The 20,367-nt window shown below is 43.2% G+C and overlaps 1 protein-coding gene across 1 annotated transcript in view; it reads right to left on the reverse strand.

Annotated features, from left to right (window-relative positions):
* LOC139385083 (PH domain leucine-rich repeat-containing protein phosphatase 2-like) overlaps positions 1-16,711 on the reverse strand; it is a 51,474-nt gene extending 34,763 nt beyond the window's left edge. The window contains exons 1-3 of the mRNA XM_071130129.1: positions 16,517-16,711; positions 10,908-11,188; positions 4,938-5,071 (exon numbers count right to left, since the gene is read on the reverse strand). Coding sequence (XP_070986230.1) covers positions 4,938-5,071; positions 10,908-11,188; positions 16,517-16,711 — 610 coding nt within the window. The remainder of the gene's footprint in view (positions 1-4,937; positions 5,072-10,907; positions 11,189-16,516) is intronic.
* Between the last annotated feature and the right edge of the window lie 3,656 nt (positions 16,712-20,367).

Here is a 20,367-nt window from a genome sequence, read left to right on the forward strand (position 1 = left end):
CCTGCTAGCCTAGTTAGGATGCCAGGGTGCCAGTGTCTCCTGTGTTTTCCCACAAGCAGCTAATAAAAGGTGAAGGATCTCTCTCCCAGGGCTTGGCCAACCTCCGGGCCACAGGCCTGCTCTGCTCAATAACACCACGGCACAGCACAGCCAGCTCTCACAGGACTGGGCCGAGCAGGGGAAAGACCAGCGCTGTTCTGTTCCCACTGTAGCCTACACACCGTGACTGAGAATGAGGCCTGCAACGTGCTGGAGAGCTGACAGCCAGACAGAGCTACAGCACTGAGAATATCAACCAGACAGACAAGAGGGGCATGCTTTATTCTCAATACAAAAAGGTACATACACTTTAACTATAGTTTTAGTGTATTATAGTACGTAGTGACAGTACATGCACTGAAACAGCCTGAGTATGTTCAGAAATAAAGGTTAAATAAAAAGGATTTCTGGGAGGTATTGTGAATGGGACTGCAGGTAGCCTAGTGGTTAGAGAGTTTGGATATTGGCTTGGTTGCTTGGTTGCTATATTGAATCCCCGAGCTGAAAAGGTACAAATCTGTCGTTCTGCCTCTGAACAAAGCAGTTAACCCACTGTTCCTAGGCCGTCATTGTAAATAAGAATTTGTTCTTAACTGACTTGCCTAGTTAAATAAAAGGTTAAATCAAAAAAAATGCCTGAGCATGTCCAGTCAGTGGATGGGAAGAGAGGGGCTCCTTCACCGTGTGTGACAGTGTGAGAAGGCTATGCTGGCCAGAGATGGTGGCCACGCTTTCTTCCCCTCTCGCTCCGTCATTCTCACCGTCTCTAACCACAGCATGGGCGTGGCCACAGCCCCTGCCCATCAGACATAGTGACACTGACTCAGCAACACAGCGCTGCACAGTGCTAGGCCCAGCCAGTCTCAGCACCAGCCTGGTTATTAATAGGAGAGGCATTACAGAACATCAGGTCCTCCCTCCTCTTCCCCTTACAGCAAAGCCTATCAGGACTGATAAGAGACCTGCCACTACCACACAGGATCACAAAGAGGGAGGAGTGGGAGACTCGAGGTGTGTGAGAGAGAAAGAGTGACTGAATGATATGGACACATCACACCATTGTAAATACATCTCCCAGTGTGTTAAAATGAACCAGCCACATCCATCCTGTACCTGGTGCCATACATCACAGTGACTCAGGGATAGTTAGTTACTGTTGGGGCTGTGACAGAGTAGTGACGCTGCCAGCCAGGCCCGCAGGTTGACGTTTATTGTCATGAGTCTTGTCCCGAGCGAGTTCAAACTGAGCGATTTCCGCTTTGCAGCTGGCCTAAGTCAAAATTGGCTATATTGTAAACATTCAGGAAACAAAGATGTGCTCTTTGGTCTTCATTTATGGTTTGGTTTAGGCATTAAGGTAAGCAGTGTGGTTACAGTTTGGTTTATAATCAGATTTTATGACTTTGTGGCTGTGCCAGCTAGTGACCACTGCAGAATTGCCTAAAGAACAAGATCCATTACAAAAACGCTGACCTGCGCCAGGCCCAGGGAAGAAGGATCGTCAGTCTGGGCCCTGATGTATGGCTGTTTGAGGTGCGTCCTGGCCTCAGAGTAATGAAGGTTACCCATGCCCAGGGTTGCGTCTGACACAAATCCCTCACAGGCCTGAACCAGCAGCGGTCACTTAACCCCTTCCCAGAAAAGAAGGCGGCCACTCATGGGCCCTCATTTTGAGGATGTGGGATTGAACCGTTGTAGTAGCAACCCAAACCACAATATAACCTGGTTCAAACAATGGAAACATTATTAAAACAGACATCACCTCAGCACCAAAACTACAAATGTAGTTTGAGGACTTAGCAAGGTAACTTTGGTCATCTCGAGTAACTTGTAATAACCAGTACCAAAAACATTGCTCACCTTTTAGCCAGGTGAATTTCTATGGCAACAAATCCTTCAGATCTAACCTGCACCGGGCAGGCTAACTATGAGTTAACTACATTGATCTTGAGTGTCTGAGTGCGAGTTGAGGACCAATGACAGCAGATTCCCGCCCTCTCGCAAAGATTGCATAATCATCCAGGTAATTTGAGGAAGACAAACTGATTAAATATTTTATTAAATCAAATGTGTTGTGTGTTCAAAATAGTAATGTTAAAATACCTATCACATTACACATTTAGTAATGACAAATGCATTGGAAACTTCATGCACAGTTAAACTTTTGTATGACCCAATACAACTATTTTATAATTGGAGGGAAAAGGTGCTTGTGCATTGATAACCACACCAAAATAATAAAATAGAGACTGCACATCTAAAAGTCTAGTTTATATGATAGCCTGCTGAATTTGCAAGATACCTTTTCTTTCATTTTGATTTCGGCACAAATTAAAATGCAGGGCGCCTCGCGAGTGGCGTAGGGGTCTAATACCCTGACTAAACCGCTCACGTCGCGTGCATTGCAAAATACATATAGAAATCTATGTTATTCAATAATTGCACCCATACTGCTCGCGCGTGTCAACGAGCGTCTGCGTTGCCAAGGGCTAACACGGAACCCAAACCGTCTGCGCGCGTGCGCACATTTATTTTGTCCCCCTACACCAAACACGATCACGACACGCAGGTTAAAATATCAAAACAAACTCTGAACCAATGACATTAATTTGGTGACAGGTCGCTAGATTGCCATAAATGTGTAATTCTTTTCGACCTGTCACCAAATTAATGTCATTGGTTCAGAGTTTGTGGGGGGGGGGGGGGGGGCAAAATAAATGTATGCACGATGGCGCATGAGCGCAGCCGGTTTGGGTTCCGTGTTAGGCACTGCGTCGCAGAGCTAGAGGCGTCACTAGAGCCCAGGGTTCGATCCCGGGAGACCCATGAGGCAGCGTCCAGGTTAGGGGAGGGCTTGGCCGGCCAGATGTCCTTGTCCCATTGCACTGTAGCGAGTCCTTGTGGCGGGCAGGGTGTATGCACGCTGACTTCGGTTGCCAGCTGTACGGTGTTCCCTCCGACACATTGGCATGGCTGGCTTCCGGGTTAAGCGAGCAGTGTGTCAAGAAGCAGTGCGGCTTGGCTGGGTTGTGTTTCGGAGGATGCATGGCTCTCGACCTACGCAAATCTCTCGTCCGGGAGTTGCAGCGCTGGGACAAGACTAACTACCAATTGGATATCATGAAATTGGGGAGAAAACAGGCCAAAATATATAAAGACAAAAATAAAAAAGTGGCACTGACTTGCCCATGGATTGACGTTTCAGCCAGTTTCAGTGTCTCAATGAAGGGTTCAGTTTTCAACTAGAGAAGTGCTAGAGTTAGCGGCAGGTGGACGAGCAATATTCACCGTTGTAGTACGGATGAAGCCTGAGCTGGAATGGAAAGCTACAGTGCCTTGTGAAAGTATTCGGCCCCCTTGAACTTTGCGACCTTTTGCCACATTTCAGGCTTCAAACATAAAGATATAAAACTGTATTTTTTTGTGAAGAATCAACAAGTGGGACACAATCATGAAGTGGAACGACATTTATTGGATATTTCAAACTTTTTTAACAAACCAAAAATTGAAAAATTGGGCGTGCAAAATTATTCAGCCCCCTTAAGTTAATACTTTGTAGCGCCACCCTTCCCTTCTCCTTCCACTTCAATATTAATCGCTTGCACAGTGCTCCTTGGGATGTTTAAAGCTTGGGAAATCTTTTTGTATCCAAATCCGGCTTTAAACTTCTTCACAACAGTATCTCGGACCTGCCTGGTGTGTTCCTTGTTCTTCATGATGCTCTCTGCGCTTTTAACGGACCTCTGAGACTATCACAGTGCAGGTGCATTTATACGGAGACTTGATTACACACAGGTGGATTGTATTTATCATCATTAGTCATTTAGGTCAACATTGGATCATTCAGAGATCCTCACTGAACTTCTGGAGAGAGTTTGCTGCACTGAAAGTAAAGGGGCTGAATAATTTTGCACGCCCAATTTTTCAGTTTTTGATTTGTTATAAAAGTTTGAAATATCCAATAAATGTCGTTCCACTTCATGATTGTGTCCCACTTGTTGTTGATTCTTCACAAAAAAATACAGTTTTATATCTTTATGTTTGAAGCCTGAAATGTGGCAAAAGGTCGCAAAGTTCAAGGGGGCCGAATACTTTCGCAATGCACTGTAACTGAAGCTGGCCACCTTTAGAGTAGATCTAGCTTGCTTCGTAGTTTACTCCTCTGGCCCTGATAAACCAGTTTGATTCCTCTTAATGTGCTAGAATAATTGAGACTAGCTGAATACTGAAGCTAGGACAGTGTCTTCACTCAAGTGTAGAGAGGCGCAGACAGAGAAAGCATAATCCTTTAAGTGGAAAACATGAATTCTTCTAAGTACAAAATGCTGCTCCAAAATCTCTGACAGACAGATCTGCCAGCACGATCAGAGGTGTGTCTTGCTGCCGGTATGAAAGCTAAAGTACAACAAGCCTAGGCTGCTTGGCTCCTGCAAACAGACAGACAGTATGCAGACCCAGACACAGAGATACAATATTAACAGATATGCATCATTTTCTTACCTATCAAGGCATGATAATATTAGAAAGAGTACCATTTCCCCCCAACGTGACAAAGACTGTTGTATGCATAAAAAGATTATGCAAAAATAAACCCCAATCCAGGTGAGTGAAGCCTACTTCATTAAGTCAGGGTAGTGCTAACAGCCCTGCAGCCGGGAGTGGAAAAATACACACAGCGTCACAAACACTCCGACACACACATACTATAGATCAGAACGACAGGACCCATCCCAGAAGCTGACAGTTTAGACCGCTCCATCAGCTGTAGAGCCAGGTCCATTGACAGAGCTCCAGGCCTAGTTCCAGCAGAGCTGGCTGAGCCCAGCCAGAGCCCAGTGAAGGAGAGCCCATCATGGCCTGCAGATGGCCGTAGACAGGCCCCCTGGGTCACTACTCACCACTGTAGAAGCGGATCATGCAGCTGAGGTCCGAGTTGGCCGCCTCTTTCTGTACCCGCAGAGGGTCCTGGTAGCCTATAGCAGCCAGGTAGTCATACACCATCTGGAGAGGGCGCTCAGAGGGGTCCAGCCTCCTATAGGGACAGAAATAGAAACCATCAGGATATATGCCAATTACAGTCAATACCCTTAACAGGCACACATATACTCCTCTACACATAAATAATTTGTGTATTGTTGCCTCCACGCTTGGAATCCAACCAAAGGGGCATAGTTCAGCAACCATTTCTGGCACGCAAGCACACACACACTCACACGCAAGCAGAGACATTCCAATCCATCCTTCCCTGTGTTATGACAGGTAAGGTCCAGAGGAAAGCTGTCACGCCAATCAGCAGAGCTGGACACAGGTGATTCACTTTCAGACCGGGGAATTGACAAGGCTCCTCTATCAAAACATTTACAGAGTCCAACTCTGTGCCGGATGTCAATCAAGCAGAGAGAGAAACTATCCCCGCACAGGTATCAGGTCCTAAGTTCAAAGTCAGATATGGAGGAAGAACATCATTAATCATATGAAGCACCTGCTAATGACCAACATGTACTCTAATAACAATAGCTCATCTGAATAATGTGTCTGAATGGTATGTTGATGGAACCCCTTTCTTTTACCTCCCTGTGTGAGTCCTCTGCCTTATTGCCCGAATGAAATCATCATCTCATTCCATGGCTAATCCTGTTAAGGGCCTCTCATGCTGCTATCAAACAGGTCTGCTGAGCCTGCAATCTGTGACCCCCAGCCTGTCACTGGCACGCCTTCAACACAACACCTCTGATCCGCACGTGAACACACCAAGGATATCTGCTACAGAACCACTGAAGACTCCATGCACTCAAAATCTGTGAGGGTATTTTTCACAATGACCCACTGTCTATGGAAGCCCCAGCTTTGCCCAATAATATTCATAATGTGCTGTATATCAATAAGCCTCAGATTTTGCAACTCTTTGCGGCATACAGTGTGTGATTGTGTTGCTTATTCTAACGCATTACCATTCTAGAAGAAGTCATCATTGGCTCTCTCCTCCCCACCTCGCTCCATACATTCTAAGAGACCCACCCTAGTCAGTACGCCTGTGATAGCAAACTCCCAGCGCAGGTCCTCTATGTACTGTAGTTTAGGATTACCATGATGCTAAGGCCAGAAGTGACTAGTTTCCAGCCACAGCCCTTGTCACACCAGTGCGATGGTGAGGTGACACAGCGTCTGGTGGCTGCTGTGGCATTTCTCTGCCCATGCCCAAGGCCACACTCCCTCTGCCAGCCCAGCGGGGTCTAACAATCAAGATCATGTCTGCTGATCACACACAGTCATGGCCCCAGCACCTCACACAGGATTTAGACAGATCCTGGCAGGCTCGGAGGGATGACTGTCTGTACAGAACAGCTCTGAGAGCATGTACATTTATTCACAAATCCACTCCCCTCGTGGCCATGAGTACAGTAGGCTCCTAAATCTACAGTCACTTAATCTCTGTCAAAAGACACCAAAACGCTCCTTTCCTTCATTTGGGTGGCTAGATACATTCCCTTAATTTGTTGTGTATATGTCTCTTAAGACATTCTCCAGAACTTTGGCGAAGTATAAATATATATTTTAAACCTAGCGCTTTGTGCTAGATGTGTCAAAGTGTAGTTCATACATGCATAATCTATGAGTAGAATGACTGTTTTACATCAATTTGCTATACAAATCCCTAGTTTGAAAGGGGTTTTACTGGAAGCTGTGCAGCCCCATTTCCCCTCACGTATGGCCAGACCCCTAAAGTACTGACTAAAAAGTATACAAAAGTACAGGAAAATCTCTAACTATGGGCCTTGAAATTGTAATAACAAGAATACAACTAACATTAATAAAATCTGAGGGTACATGAAATTACCCAGTGTTGACATTTCCACCAGGCAGCACAGTTATCCAACAGTCTTCAGGGTGTGGGAGGAGACAACATGGCACTACCGAGATAAATCGAACATAGTATCACCTATATGTGAAATTACTTTGATCAGAGTTCCCTTAAGGGGAGAGAGGAGAAGCCTAGGTGGTTACAGAACCAGACCTGAGAGTTTCAGGCTCAAAGAAAGAAAGAGACATGCCCGTGCTGATCCAGTCTTTTCAGAAAAGCACTTTACCAGCATAGTGCTAAACTGCCAGTGCATATCCAGCTGTATTAATAGAATGTAGAAATGTAATTCAGGTGGTAGAGGGCTCCAGGTGTATTAATATATTATAGAAATGTAATTCAGGTGGTAGAGGTCTCCAGCTGTATTAATAGATTATAGAAATGTAATTCAGGTGGTAGAGGGCTCCAGCTGTATTAATAGATTATAGAAATGTAATTCAGGTGGTAGAGGACTCCAGCTGTATTAATAGATTATAGAAATGTAATTCAGGTGGTAGAGGACTCCAGCTGTATTAATAGATTATAGAAATGTAATTCAGGTGGTAGAGGACTCCAGCTGTATTAATAGATTATAGAAATGTAATTAGGGTGGTAGAGGGCTCCAGCTGTATTAATAGATTATAGAAATGTAATTCAGGTGGTAGAGGGCTCCAGCTGGTAAAAATCAATATCATAGGGGGAGGTAAAGCGCATCCTGCAACAAGGTGTGTAATTCACTACAAATCTCAGTCATGTTATGCGTTATTTTTCTTCTGCACAACATGACCCATTTAGTGCATCCTGCAGTGCTCAGCGTTCAACCAAAAATAGTCTTACCGGGAGTAAAATGCATTCCCTTGCCTGACCAAAAAAGCCAAGAGGAGAGCAAGTGGGTGTAACCAGATTATAGCCTGTCTCAGAGGCATCGTCATGACGAGTTATTCTGGAAAAGTGCTGTCATAAACAGCCGTCAAGTCACTGTCTGTCTGAATACCCGTACTGGTGTTCTAAATATTAGGTGTTTTGGGTATGCGAAATGCCAGGATGTCATTCTCATTTTGTCTTTTCCTCTAGTAGAATTCACTGCGCACTATAGAGGAAGAGAATGGTCTTCGAAATGTCATTGTTTTTGAAAGAAAATATATATTTTTGTCCATTAAAATAACATCAAATTGATCAGAAATACAATAAACATAATTGATAAAAAAAGAATAATAAAATACAAACAATTGCAAAAGGGTTTTCTAATGATCAATTAGCCTTTTAAAATGATAAACTTGGATTAGCTAACAACGTACCATGGGAACACAGGAGTGATGGTTGCTGATAATGGGCCTCTGTACGCCTATGTACAGTGCCTTGCGAAAGTATTCGGCCCCCTTGAACTTTGCGACCTTTTGCCACATTTCAGGCTTCAAACATAAAGATATAAAACTATAGTTTTTTGTGAAGAATCAACAACAAGTGGGACACAATCATGAAGTGGAACGACATATTGGATATTTCAAACTTTTTTAACAAATCAAAAACTGAAAAATTGGGCGTGCAAAATTATTCAGCCCCCTTAAGTTAATACTTTGTAGCGCCACCTTTTGCTGCGATTACAACTGTAAGTCGCTTGGGGTATGTCTATCAGTTATGCACATCGAGAGACTGAAATTTTTTCCCATTCCTCCTTGCAAAACAGCTCGAGCTCAGTGAGGTTGGATGGAGAGCATTTGTGAACAGCAGTTTTCAGTTCTTTCCACAGATTCTCGATTGGATTCAGGGCTGGACTTTGACTTGGCCATTCTAACACCTGGATATGTTTATTTTTGAACCATTCCATTGTAGATTTTGCTTTATGTTTTGGATCATTGTCTTGTTGGAAGACAAATCTCCTTCCCAGTCTCAGGTCTTTTGCAGACTCCATCAGGTGTTCTTCCAGAATGGTCCTGTATTTGGCTCCCTGCTGAAGAAAAGCAGGCCCAAACCATGATGCTGCCACCACCATGTTTGACAGTGGGGATGGTGTGTTCAGCTGTGTTGCTTTTACGCCAAACATAACGTTTTGCATTGTTGCCAAAAAGTTCAATTTTGGTTTCATCTGACCAGAGCACCTTCTTCCACATGTTTGGTGTGTCTCCCAGGTGGCTTGTGGCAAACTTTAAACGACACTTTTTATGGATCTTTAAGAAATGGCTTTCTTCTTGCCACTCTTCCATAAAGGCCAGATTTGTGCAATATACGACTGATTGTTGTCCTATGGACAGTCTCCCACCTCAGCTGTAGATCTCTGCAGTTCATCCAGAGTGATCATGGGCCTCTTGGCTGCATCTCTGATCAGTCTTCTCCTTGTATGAGCTGAAAGTTTAGAGGGACGGCCAGGTCTTGGTAGATTTGCAGTGGTCTGATACTCCTTCCATTTCAATATTAATCGCTTGCACAGTGCTCTTTGGGATGTTCAAAGCTTGGGAAATCTTTTTGTATCCAAATCCGGCTTTAAACTTCTTCACAACAGTATCTCGGACCTGCCTGGTGTGTTCCTTGTTCTTCATGATGCTCTCTGCGCTTTTAACGGACCTCTGAGACTATCACAGTGCAGGTGCATTTATACGGAGACTTGATTACACACAGGTGGATTGTATTTATCATCATTAGTCATTTAGGTCAACATTGGATCATTCAGAGATCCTCACTGAACTTCTGGAGAGAGTTTGCTGCACTGAAAGTAAAGGGGCTGAATAATTTTGCACGCCCAATTTTTCAGTTTTTGATTTGTTATAAAAGTTTGAAATATCCAATAAATGTCGTTCCACTTCATGATTGTGTCCCACTTGTTGTTGATTCTTCACAAAAAAATACAGTTTTATATCTTTATGTTTGAAGCCTGAAATGTGGCAAAAGGTCGCAAAGTTCAAGGGGGCCGAATACTTTCGCAAGGCACTGTAGATATTCCATAAAAATGATTTTTTTTTTTAAATAAAAAAATCAGCCGTTTCCTGCTATAATAGTAATTTACAACAATGTACTGTATTTCTGATCAATTTGATGTTATTTTAAATGGATTTAAAAAAAGTGCTTTTCTTTCAAAAACAAGGACATTTCAAAGTGACCCCAAACTTTTGAACGGTAGTGTAGGTCAGTCAAAGTCTAGATCTTTGAGACGGCTCCTGTTCTAGACAGGCAGCAGAGTTCTCATAAGCACTCAAGAAAACAGAGTACAAACCTGACCCAATGTGTAAAAATAGAATGGAGGAATTGGCAGTGCCAGAATGAGGTAACAAAGCTACAACAGTATGAAAAGGTTTGAGACTGATCAGGCTTTGAGACTAGGCGAATAAAGCACAAAGATGTGACATTGAACATGAATGGGATTACTTAGATTTGGAATTTAACACACTGTCTAGCAATAAATAGAACCAATGACACTATGAGAATGCCATCTTTCTAACATATTCAAGAGTTGTGAACATAACACAGTGGTACTAGACGTGAGTGTCAGTGGGAGAGGAGAGTTGTGAACATAACACCATGGTACTAGACGTGAGTGTCAGTGGGAGAGGAGAGTTGTGAACATAACACCATGGTACTAGACGTGAGTGTCAGTGGAAGAGGAGAGTTGTGAACATAACACCATGGTACTAGACGTGAGTGTCAGTGGGAGAGGAGAGTTGTGAACATAACACCGTGGTACTAGACGTGAGTGTCAGTGGGAGAGGAGAGTTGTGAACATAACACCGTGGTACTAGACGTGAGTGTCAGTGGGAGAGGAGAGTTGTGAACATAACACCATGGTACTAGACGTGAGTGTCAGTGGGAGAGGAGAGTTGTGAACATAACACAGTGGTACTAGACGTGAGTGTCAGTGGGAGAGGAGAGTTGTGAACATAACACCATGGTACTAGACGTGAGTGTCAGTGGGAGAGGAGAGTTGTGAACATAACACCATGGTACTAGACGTGAGTGTCAGTGGGAGAGGAGAGTTGTGAACATAACACCGTGGTACTAAACGTGAGTGGGAGAGGAGAGTTGTGGTGGTGAGTATTACCTGAGCAGGTCTCCATGGAGCTGCAGGTATAGTCCCTCTACTTCTCTCTGGGCACACAGCTCCTCCACCGTGGTAGTGGTGGAGCATAGCACCAGCCGCAGGTCTGCCTGGAGGGTGGAGGAGGCCTGTGGGCCCGAGGCTGGGGGCTGGGGGTCAACTGTTCCCCCGTACAGACACACACAGCCCCGCTGGGCATCCCCCTTCAGCCAGTCCCGCTCCCGCGATCCAAAGCGGGTCTTCCTGGTAACACAACCTCTGCTCCCATTCCTCTTCATGTTCCGCTGGAGAAACAGAAACATTAGATGAAAAGACCGCCACCACCGATACGCTGTAAATGTATTAGGCGTGTAAGAGAAGAGTACTTTACATGGTCTTCTACGGTAGTTAATGATAACTCGTCTTGCAGCAGCCTTGTTCTGAATAAAGGACATCTCAAGCTGCATCATGTTCCAACACATCCAGAGGACAAATTCAATTGAGGCAATTTGTCAGGTTGGCAAAACTGAAAGTTCAGATTAGATTACCTGCAAACAGCTCATGGGTGTTGGTGACCTTAAAAATGGGATCTTTGCTAATTCTGAGAGCCCAACCCAGAATGACATGTGTAGCCTGTGCCAGAATCACTGGCCTTGTTTTCAAATCTGGATAAGCTCGGAACAAATATTTACACAGGGTAAGAACAGCCAGGACGGTGCTGTGTGAACTGGACCCTGGTTTTTGAGTCTAGTGGCCAGGCATCAGGTCATTAGTTAGACACTGATGAAGTCATCCTCCCACAATGCCGTGCATCCCCACAGCCGCCCGGCACAGGGAGGCAGTTGCTGGCATCCACACTGCACCGCAGCACACACACAGACAACAGAGGAGACAGCAGGGCCCTAGGTTGCATCTATTCAGCACAACAGCGCCAAAGACGCACACAACAGGCCTCAATGTGCAATGACAACACACACAAACCTCAATGGGTGACAGGCAACATGTGCACACACTCACCCAAAAATAGAGAACCTCACTATGTGCAATGACAACACACACATGTCAATGGCGACAGGCAACAAAGGCACACACCATAGGTCTCTATGTATGAGTCAACAAGACGGGAAAACTCATTCAGAGAAGCTGCCACGACCCTGAGCATTGACCATTGGCCCAGACAGTCATTGCCGTCATTTCACTCCATGACCACTACAACTGTCCAAGGCCAGAGAGGGCAAAGATCAAATCTGTCAAATGAAGCTCAAACAACTCAGAGTGATCAGAAGATCAATTAACAAACAATGTTCTGAGATGTCAAACAGGGATAAACATACAGTGCATTCATTAAGTATTCAGACCCCTTGACTTTACACATTTTGTTATGTTACAGCCTTATTCTAAAATACAGCCTCTACACACACACACACACACACACACACACACACACACCACCCCAAAAATCACAACAGGTTCAGATTTGTTTGTAAATTTATTAAAACTAAAAAATACCATATTTTACATAACATTCAGACCCTTTGCTGAGACTTGAAATTGAGCTCAGGTGCATCCTGTTTCCATTGATCATCCTTGAGATATTTCTACATCTTGATTGGAGTCCACTTGTGGTAAATTCATGATTTGGAAAGGCACACCTGTCTACAGTAGGGCAAAAAAGCATTTAGTCAGCCACCAATTGTGCAGGTTCTCCCACTTAAAAAGATGAGAGGCCTGTAATTTTCATCATAGGTACACTTCAACTATGACAGACAAAATGAGAAGAAAAAAAATCCAGAAAATCACATTGTAGGATTTTTACTGAATTTATTTGCAAATTTTGGTGGAAAATAAGTATTTGGTCAATAACAAAAGTTTCTCAATACTTTGTTATATACCCTTTGTTGGCAATGGCAGGGGTCAAATGTTTCTGTAAGTCTTCACAAGGTTTTCACACACTGTTGCTGGCATTTTGGCCCATTCCTCCATGCAGATCTCCTCTAGAGCAATGATGTTTTGGGGCTGTTGCTGGGCAACACAGACTTTCAACTCCCTCCAAAGATTTTCTATGGGGTTGAGATCTGGAGACTGGCTAGGCCACTCCAGGACCTTGAAATGCTTCTTACGAAGCCACTCCTTTGTTGCCCAGGCGGTGTGTTTGGGATCATTGTCATGCTGAAAGACCCAGCCACGTTTCATCTTCAATGCCCTTGCTGATGGAAGGAGGTTTTCACTCAAAATCTCACGATGCATGGCCCCATTCATTCTTTCCTTTACACGGATCAGTCGTCCTGGTCCCTTTGCAGAAAAACAGCCCCAAAGCATGATGTTTCCACCCCCATGCTTCACAGTAGGTATGGTGTTCTTTGGAGGCAACTCAGCATTCTTTGTCCTCCAAACACGACGAGTTGAGTTTTTACCAAAAAGTTATATTTTGGTTTCATCTGACCATATGACATTCTCCCAATCTTCTTCTGGATCATCCAAATGCTCTCTAGCAAACTTCAGACGGGCCTGGACATGTACTGGCTTAAGCAGGGGGACACGTTTGGCACTGCAGGATTTGAGTCCCTGGCGGCGTAGTGTGTTACTGATGGTAGGCTTTGTTACTTTGGTCCCAGCTCTCTGCAGGTAATTCACTAGGTCCCCCCGTGTGGTTCTGGGATTTTTGCTCACCGTTCTTGTGATCATTTTGACCCCACGGGGTGAGATCTTGCGTGGAGCCCCAGATCGAGGGAGATTATCAGTGGTCTTTTATGTCTTCCATTTCCTAATAATATCTCCCACAGTTGATTTCTTCAAACCAAGCTGCTTACCTATTGCAGATTCAGTCTTCCCAGCCTGGTGCAGGTCTACAATTTTGTTTCTGGTGTCCTTTGACAGCTCTTTGGTCTTGGCCATAGTGGAGTTTGGAGTGTGACTGTTTGAGGTTGTGGACAGGTGTCGTTTATACTGATAACAAGTTCAAACAGGTGCCATTAATACAGGTAACGAGTGGAGGACAGAGGAGCCTCTTACAGAAGAAGTTACAGGTCTGTGAGAGCCAGAAATCTTGCTTGTTTATAGGTGACCAAATACTTATTTTCCACCATAATTTGCAAATAAATTCATTAAAAATCCTACAATGTGATTTTCTGGATTTTTTTTTCTAATTTTGTCTGTCATAGTGGAAAATTACAGGCCTCTCATCTTTTTAAATGGGAGAACTTGCACAAATACTTGACTAAATACTTTTTTGCCCCACTGTATATAATGTCCCACAGTTGACAATGCATGTCAGAGCAAAAACCAAGCCATGTGGTCCAAGGAATTGTCCATAGAGCTCCGAGACAGGATTGTGTCAAGGCACAGATCTGGAGAAAGGTACAAAAACAATTATGCAGGATTGAAGGTCCCCAAGGACACAGTGGCCTCCATCATTCTTAAATGGAAGAAGTTTGGAACCACCTAGAGTAGACTGTTCCTAGAGCTGGCTGCCCGGCCAAACTGAGCAATCGGGGGAGAAGAGCCTTTGTCAGGGAGGTGACCAAGTGCCCAATGGTCAATGACAGAGCTCCAGAGTTCCTCTGTGGAGATGGGAGAACCTTCCAGAAGGTTAGAAGGTCCACCAAACAAGCCTTTACAGTAGAGTGGCCAGACAGAAGCAACTGCTCAGTAAAGGCACATGACAGCCCACTTGGAGTTTAACAAAAAGGCACCCAAAGGACTCTCAGACCATGAGAAACAAGATTATTTAGTCTGATGAAACCAAGATGGAACTATTTGGCCTGAATGCCAGGCATCAAGTTTGGAGGAAACCAGGCACCGCTCATCTCCTGGCCAATACCATCCTTACGGTGAAGCATGGTGGTTGGCAGCATCATGCTGTGGGGATGTTTTTCAGCGGCAGGGACTGTGAGACTAGTCATGGTCGAGGGAAAGATGAACAGAGCAAAGTACAGAGAGATCGTTGATGAAGTCCTGAGCGCTCTGGAGCAGGTTATCAGATTGGATGTCCTGGAGTGGCCCAGCCAGAGCCCGGACTTACAGAGTAAAGGGTCTGAATACTTAAGTAAAATGTAATAACCCCATTTTTTACATTTTTGAAACATTTGCAAAAAAAACACACAAAAAAAAACGCTGTTTTTGCTTTGTCATTATGGGGTATTGTGTGTGGATTGAGGGAAATAAACGATTTATTCAATTTTAGAATAAGGCTGTAATGCAACAAAATGTGGAACAAGTCAAAGGGTCAGAATACTTTCAGAATGCACTGTACCTGAATTTGTCCAATAGAAACTCTCATTTGCAACTGTTGGACAAATGACTACACCCTAGATCAGCTAAATGCATGCCAGATTCTGTAAAGCGGTTTCGAATGTGTCACTTTTTAGTAATCAAGGTGACAGTATCTTGACATGTGCACCTGCCTTGTACACTTTCATTCATAGGCTAGTTTAAACAACCTCATTATGGGTAGGGTCAGGGTATATTTGAGTATCATGGAGTAGCCTAAACCTATTGATGTTACATTGAGCTGGGTGAATAGAATATCAATGGCAGTCATTCAATATGCTGTAATAGAAATAAGGCCAAGCTCATTAAAACAATGATCATCCGCCATCATCTCAAAATGGCACCAACCGCCACTGATATGTTTCAACTCGCCACTCATTGGTTTAAATCTTGGTTGCTTGAATACAAGGCTACCGTTTGCTGCAGCAGCAGCCATTCATGATTCAATGAACATAAAATGTAATGGTCCTTCCAATGAAGTTGTCTTTTGGATATTTATTATTAGAGCAATTGTAACTGGAATGTGTCCTTCTCCATGACAGTATCACATGAGAGATTGGTGAGATAAGCAGTCTATCCATAGAAGCATGGCTGAGGGTCATGTCAGCCAGCCTATGAAATGTATTTTCTAAATGATTATGCATGTAAATAATTGGCACAAGCCATTATGTTTTATGTAAATTGCGCCTAATGGGTTAATGAGTGACATAATGGCGGAAGAAGAGCACACGAATGAGTAAGGAAACAGTTAATCACATGTCTTGTCAATCGTGCGTGCTAACTGAGGGCTCGAAGCTACAGAACAATCTCAGTCCAAGATTTCGATGGGGCCTATCGGTGGTCCGCTAGCCTATTGACTCGGTTTTGTATAGGCTATTTAGGAATTTCAAAGTGGATTTGATCCAATGACAAACATGTTGCCTAAATAGCTAAACACATTGAAAAGTTTACAAAATGTTACACAATCCATAATAGGTTATGCTATTCATTTTCAGCAATAAACAGCAAGTTCAAACATGTGATTTGACGTGTTCTGATCAATAGGTTAGACTCACAGTTTAGCACGACAATATGTAGCAACATTTCGAACGATTGCCTACTGTAACAGTTCAGTCAAATGTTTGTTACAATCTAGAAAGAGCTACAGTGAAAGGATGCTGGCGATGTGGTTCGACACATTGTTGCACTGAACGCTATACTTTCAAAACCAACATAATTATCACTATAGAAGAGAACATCAATGATGCTCAAACTGGATGACGCGTGAGTATAATTTCACACGCACTTCGGCCCTGTTAGAACCGGGAACTGTGCGATTGCAGAATTTTGATAAACCTAAACATATGACCTGCTTGATAGTTTACCTTTAGAACGCGTATCCCCGTTCCGACACGGTTTCCTGTACCATTGCGGTCGCCACGACCTGCAGCTTGATTAGATCCCGCTTCGTAGACCAGTGTGTCCGTACAACCCCTGCTATCTTCGACACCACCTTGTTTTCGCTCCATAACGGTGCCATTGACAGTTCCCGGTATATTATCTTCTTCCTTCATTTGCATGTGTATATTTAACTACAAAAGAACGTGGAACATGACTGGTAAATTCCAATACATGCGGCAACTGAAAAATCCCATTCCCGTTCGGTGCGACGCCATAACGACTCTGAATATCACCGCTGTCAGATTGGGTCTATCAATAAACATTAGAGAGGCAGGGTAACATATTATTCATAAGGCACTGCCCATTTCTGAGTAGAGGCGTACTGAATTATTCATTAGGTTTCCTATACACATATTACACGTGTGCTTTACCGCATTAACTGTCTTGCGATTTTGATTTAATGCATGACATTTGAATTTCACTCAATGTAGGCTGCTTCTTGTTGCTGCCCTAGAGTCTGATACTTACATTTTTAAAAATGTTATACACACACACACACACACACACAAGCACTCCTCATCAAATTATTCCTCATAGGGAATCAGAGTAGCCAATATCCCATTTTATTATGGTCTGAATTAAAACAAGTATGTTAATGACAAAATACCCTGTTAAAAAGGCATGTCAGGATCTCTCAATAAGGCAGGCCTGGGCTATAGGGCTATGTGGTTAAATTAGGTTAAAGGTTAAATAAATAAAACCATTTTTTTTAAAGTAGAGCGAATGAGAAGTAACCAAGGCCCTCATGTCTCTTCAGGGTCATGGAAAAGCAGTATAGGGGGTGGGTCTGAAACAGAGCAGATTCAACCAAGCACAGTTGAAGTTGGAAGTTTACATAAACCTTAGCCAAATACATTTAAACTCAGTTCTTCACAATTCCTGACATTTAATCCAAGTAAAAATTCCCTGTCTTAGGTCAGTTAGGATCACCACTTTATTTTAAGAATGTGAAATGTCAGAATAATAGTAGAGAGAATGATTTATTTCAGCTTTATTTCTTTCATCACATTCCCAATGGTTCAGAAGTTTACATACACTCAATTAGTATTTAGTAGCATTGCCTTTAAATTGTTTAACTTGGGTTAAATGTTTTGGGTAGCCTTCCACAAGCTTCCCATAATAAGTTGGGTGATTTTTGGCCCATTCTTCCTGACAGAGATGGTGTAACTGAGCCAGGTTTGAAGGCCTCCTTGCTCGCACACACTTTTTCAGTTCTGCCCACAAATGTTCTATGGGATTGAGGTCAGGGCTTTGTGATGGCCACTCTAATACCTTTACTTTGTTGTCCTTGAGTCATTGGCGTGTCTTTGGCTATGCCGGATTAAGTGATATGACATGCTATTCTATAAAATAATATTACCTGATTCAGCTAATCATGTAAATGTAATTAACTAGAGAGTCGGTCACCACAAAATAATATTTATAGAGCTGTTATCTTCCGAATAAACTCTTAAAGACCTAGTAATATTTTACATCAATAGCAGTCAATATTAATCTTCATCTTAATTCAGTCTCATCTGAAAGTTGTAAATTCTTGGTTATCTGCACGAACCCTGGCTAACAAGTTGAATCAGCAATACAAAATTGGGTTTAATTATTTATTTACTAAATACCTAACTAATCACACAGAATTACACATACACATATTTAAATCATAACTTGATTACAAATTACATCATAAAGGAAAATGTCCCTAGCGGGTGGAACAGATATGACAGCTGGTTACACAAAAAGGGCTGGGTTTGAGTGAAAGAGCGGGAAGACTGAGGAACAAGGGGCGAAGCTGTGCTATGGTAAATACAGTATTTTATGCATTCTAAATTACCGCCCATTTGGAAAAGGAAAATGCAATAAATATTTACTCTCAGCTGCGCTTCGGTAGGTTGGTGGTAGATGGAAGGCCGTGTTGCGAAACCGAGTCCTTTGTCCTCTGAAGAATGTCTCTGCTGGTAAATTGAATATGTTGTAGTAACGTCGTTGTGTGGTAGACGGGATATTCTGTCTGTTCCTTCCTAACCCTCTTTTAGAGCGGCTGTTGCTAACTCAACGGCTAGGAGGTATCACTTCTGTAATGAATAAGAGTTCAAAGTTCATACCATTCGCAACCAAAGCTCACACTGATGTTGGCTTCGTTCTGTAGTTATTATCTGAACCCTTCTGACATCGGACCGTCGTCCTCACGTCTTCGGAACAGGAGGTTGGTTATATTGTCGTCAAGGCTTTATATAGGACAGGATTTTGTGAAGTGTACCAGTCCTCCTGCAGCAAAGCACCCCCACAACATGATGCTGCCACCCCTGTGTTTCACGGTTGTGATGGTGTTCTTCGGCTTGCAAGCCTCCCCCTTTTTTCTCCAAACATAACAATGGTCCTTAAGGCCAAACAGTTCTATTTTTGTTTCATCAGACCAGAGGACATTTCTCCAAAAAGTCTTTGATCCCATGTGCAGTTGCAAACCGTAGTCTGGCTTTTTTTATGGTGGTGTTGGAGCGGTGGCTTCTTCTTGCTGAGCGGCCTTTCAGGTTATGTCGATATTGGACTCATTTAACTGTGGATATAGATATTTTTGTACCTGTTTCCTCCAGCATCTTCACAAGGTTCTTTGCTGTTGTTCTGGGATTGATTCGCACTTTTCGCATCAAAGTACATTCATCTCTAGGAGACAGAACGCTTCTCCTTCCTGAGCGGTATGACAGCTGTGTGGTCCCATGGTGTTTATACTTGCGTATTATTGTTTGTACAGATTAATGTGGTACCTTCAGGCGTTTGGAAATTTCTCCCAAGGATGAACCAGACTTGTTGATTTTCCCATGATGTCAAGCAAAGAGGCACTGAGTTTGAAGGTAGGCCTTGAAATACATCCACAGGTACACCTCTAATTGACTCAAATGATGTCAATTAGCCTATCAGAAGCTTCTAAAGCCATTACATAATTTTCTGGAATTTTCAAAGCTGTCTAAAGGCACAGTCAACTTAATGTAAACTTCTGACCCACTGGAATTGTGATACAGTGAATTATAAGTGAAATAATCTGTCTGTAAACAATTGTTGGAAAAATTACTTGTCATGCACAAAGCAGATGTCCTAACCGACTTGCCAAACTGTAGTTTGTTAACAAGAAATTTGTGGAGTGGTTGAAAAACGAGATAAACTCCAACCAAAGTAAGCTTCTGACTTCAACTGTATCTTTCAAGAAAGCACCATTCCCACTTGCCTGTTCCTTCATGACTTCTCCCTTGAGTTGTCCTCTTGAGGACTGAACTTATAGCAATGTTCAGCCAATGGGTTCATCAGCAGACATCAACATACCACAACTGTAAAAGCAAACAGGTGTGTTAAAGTGGTGCATGAGAAAATCATGTCACTTCTACTCCATCTGGACCACTGTTGATTGACTGCCATGACTTGGCGTCTTCCACTACTGTAGTTTGTTAGGCTCACAGAAAATCAACTCCCAGCCCACACTGAGGCACGTTTAACAGCTTGGACTTGATAAGGTTCCTCAAAATCTAATCAAGAATCACTGACCTAAGAAACTACTCCCGTGGAAACAGATACTGGAACAGTTCAACTTCGATCGGCATTCTCCTCGTTTGTACGCTGCTCCAACCTCAGTGACTCAATCTAGTTTAGTAGGACAAGTAGCCTATGTATACTGAAACATGTCAGGCTATGTTAAGCTGAAAATGTCTGTGTAGGCCTGTTCTAAATCAGTTATGTAGGTGAACCCCATTTTTGTAACTATACTGAACAAAAATAAGTGCAACAATTTCAA

Source organism: Oncorhynchus clarkii, chromosome 26 (assembly GCF_045791955.1).
Source record: "Oncorhynchus clarkii lewisi isolate Uvic-CL-2024 chromosome 26, UVic_Ocla_1.0, whole genome shotgun sequence".
Lineage (NCBI taxonomy): Eukaryota > Metazoa > Chordata > Actinopteri > Salmoniformes > Salmonidae > Oncorhynchus > Oncorhynchus clarkii.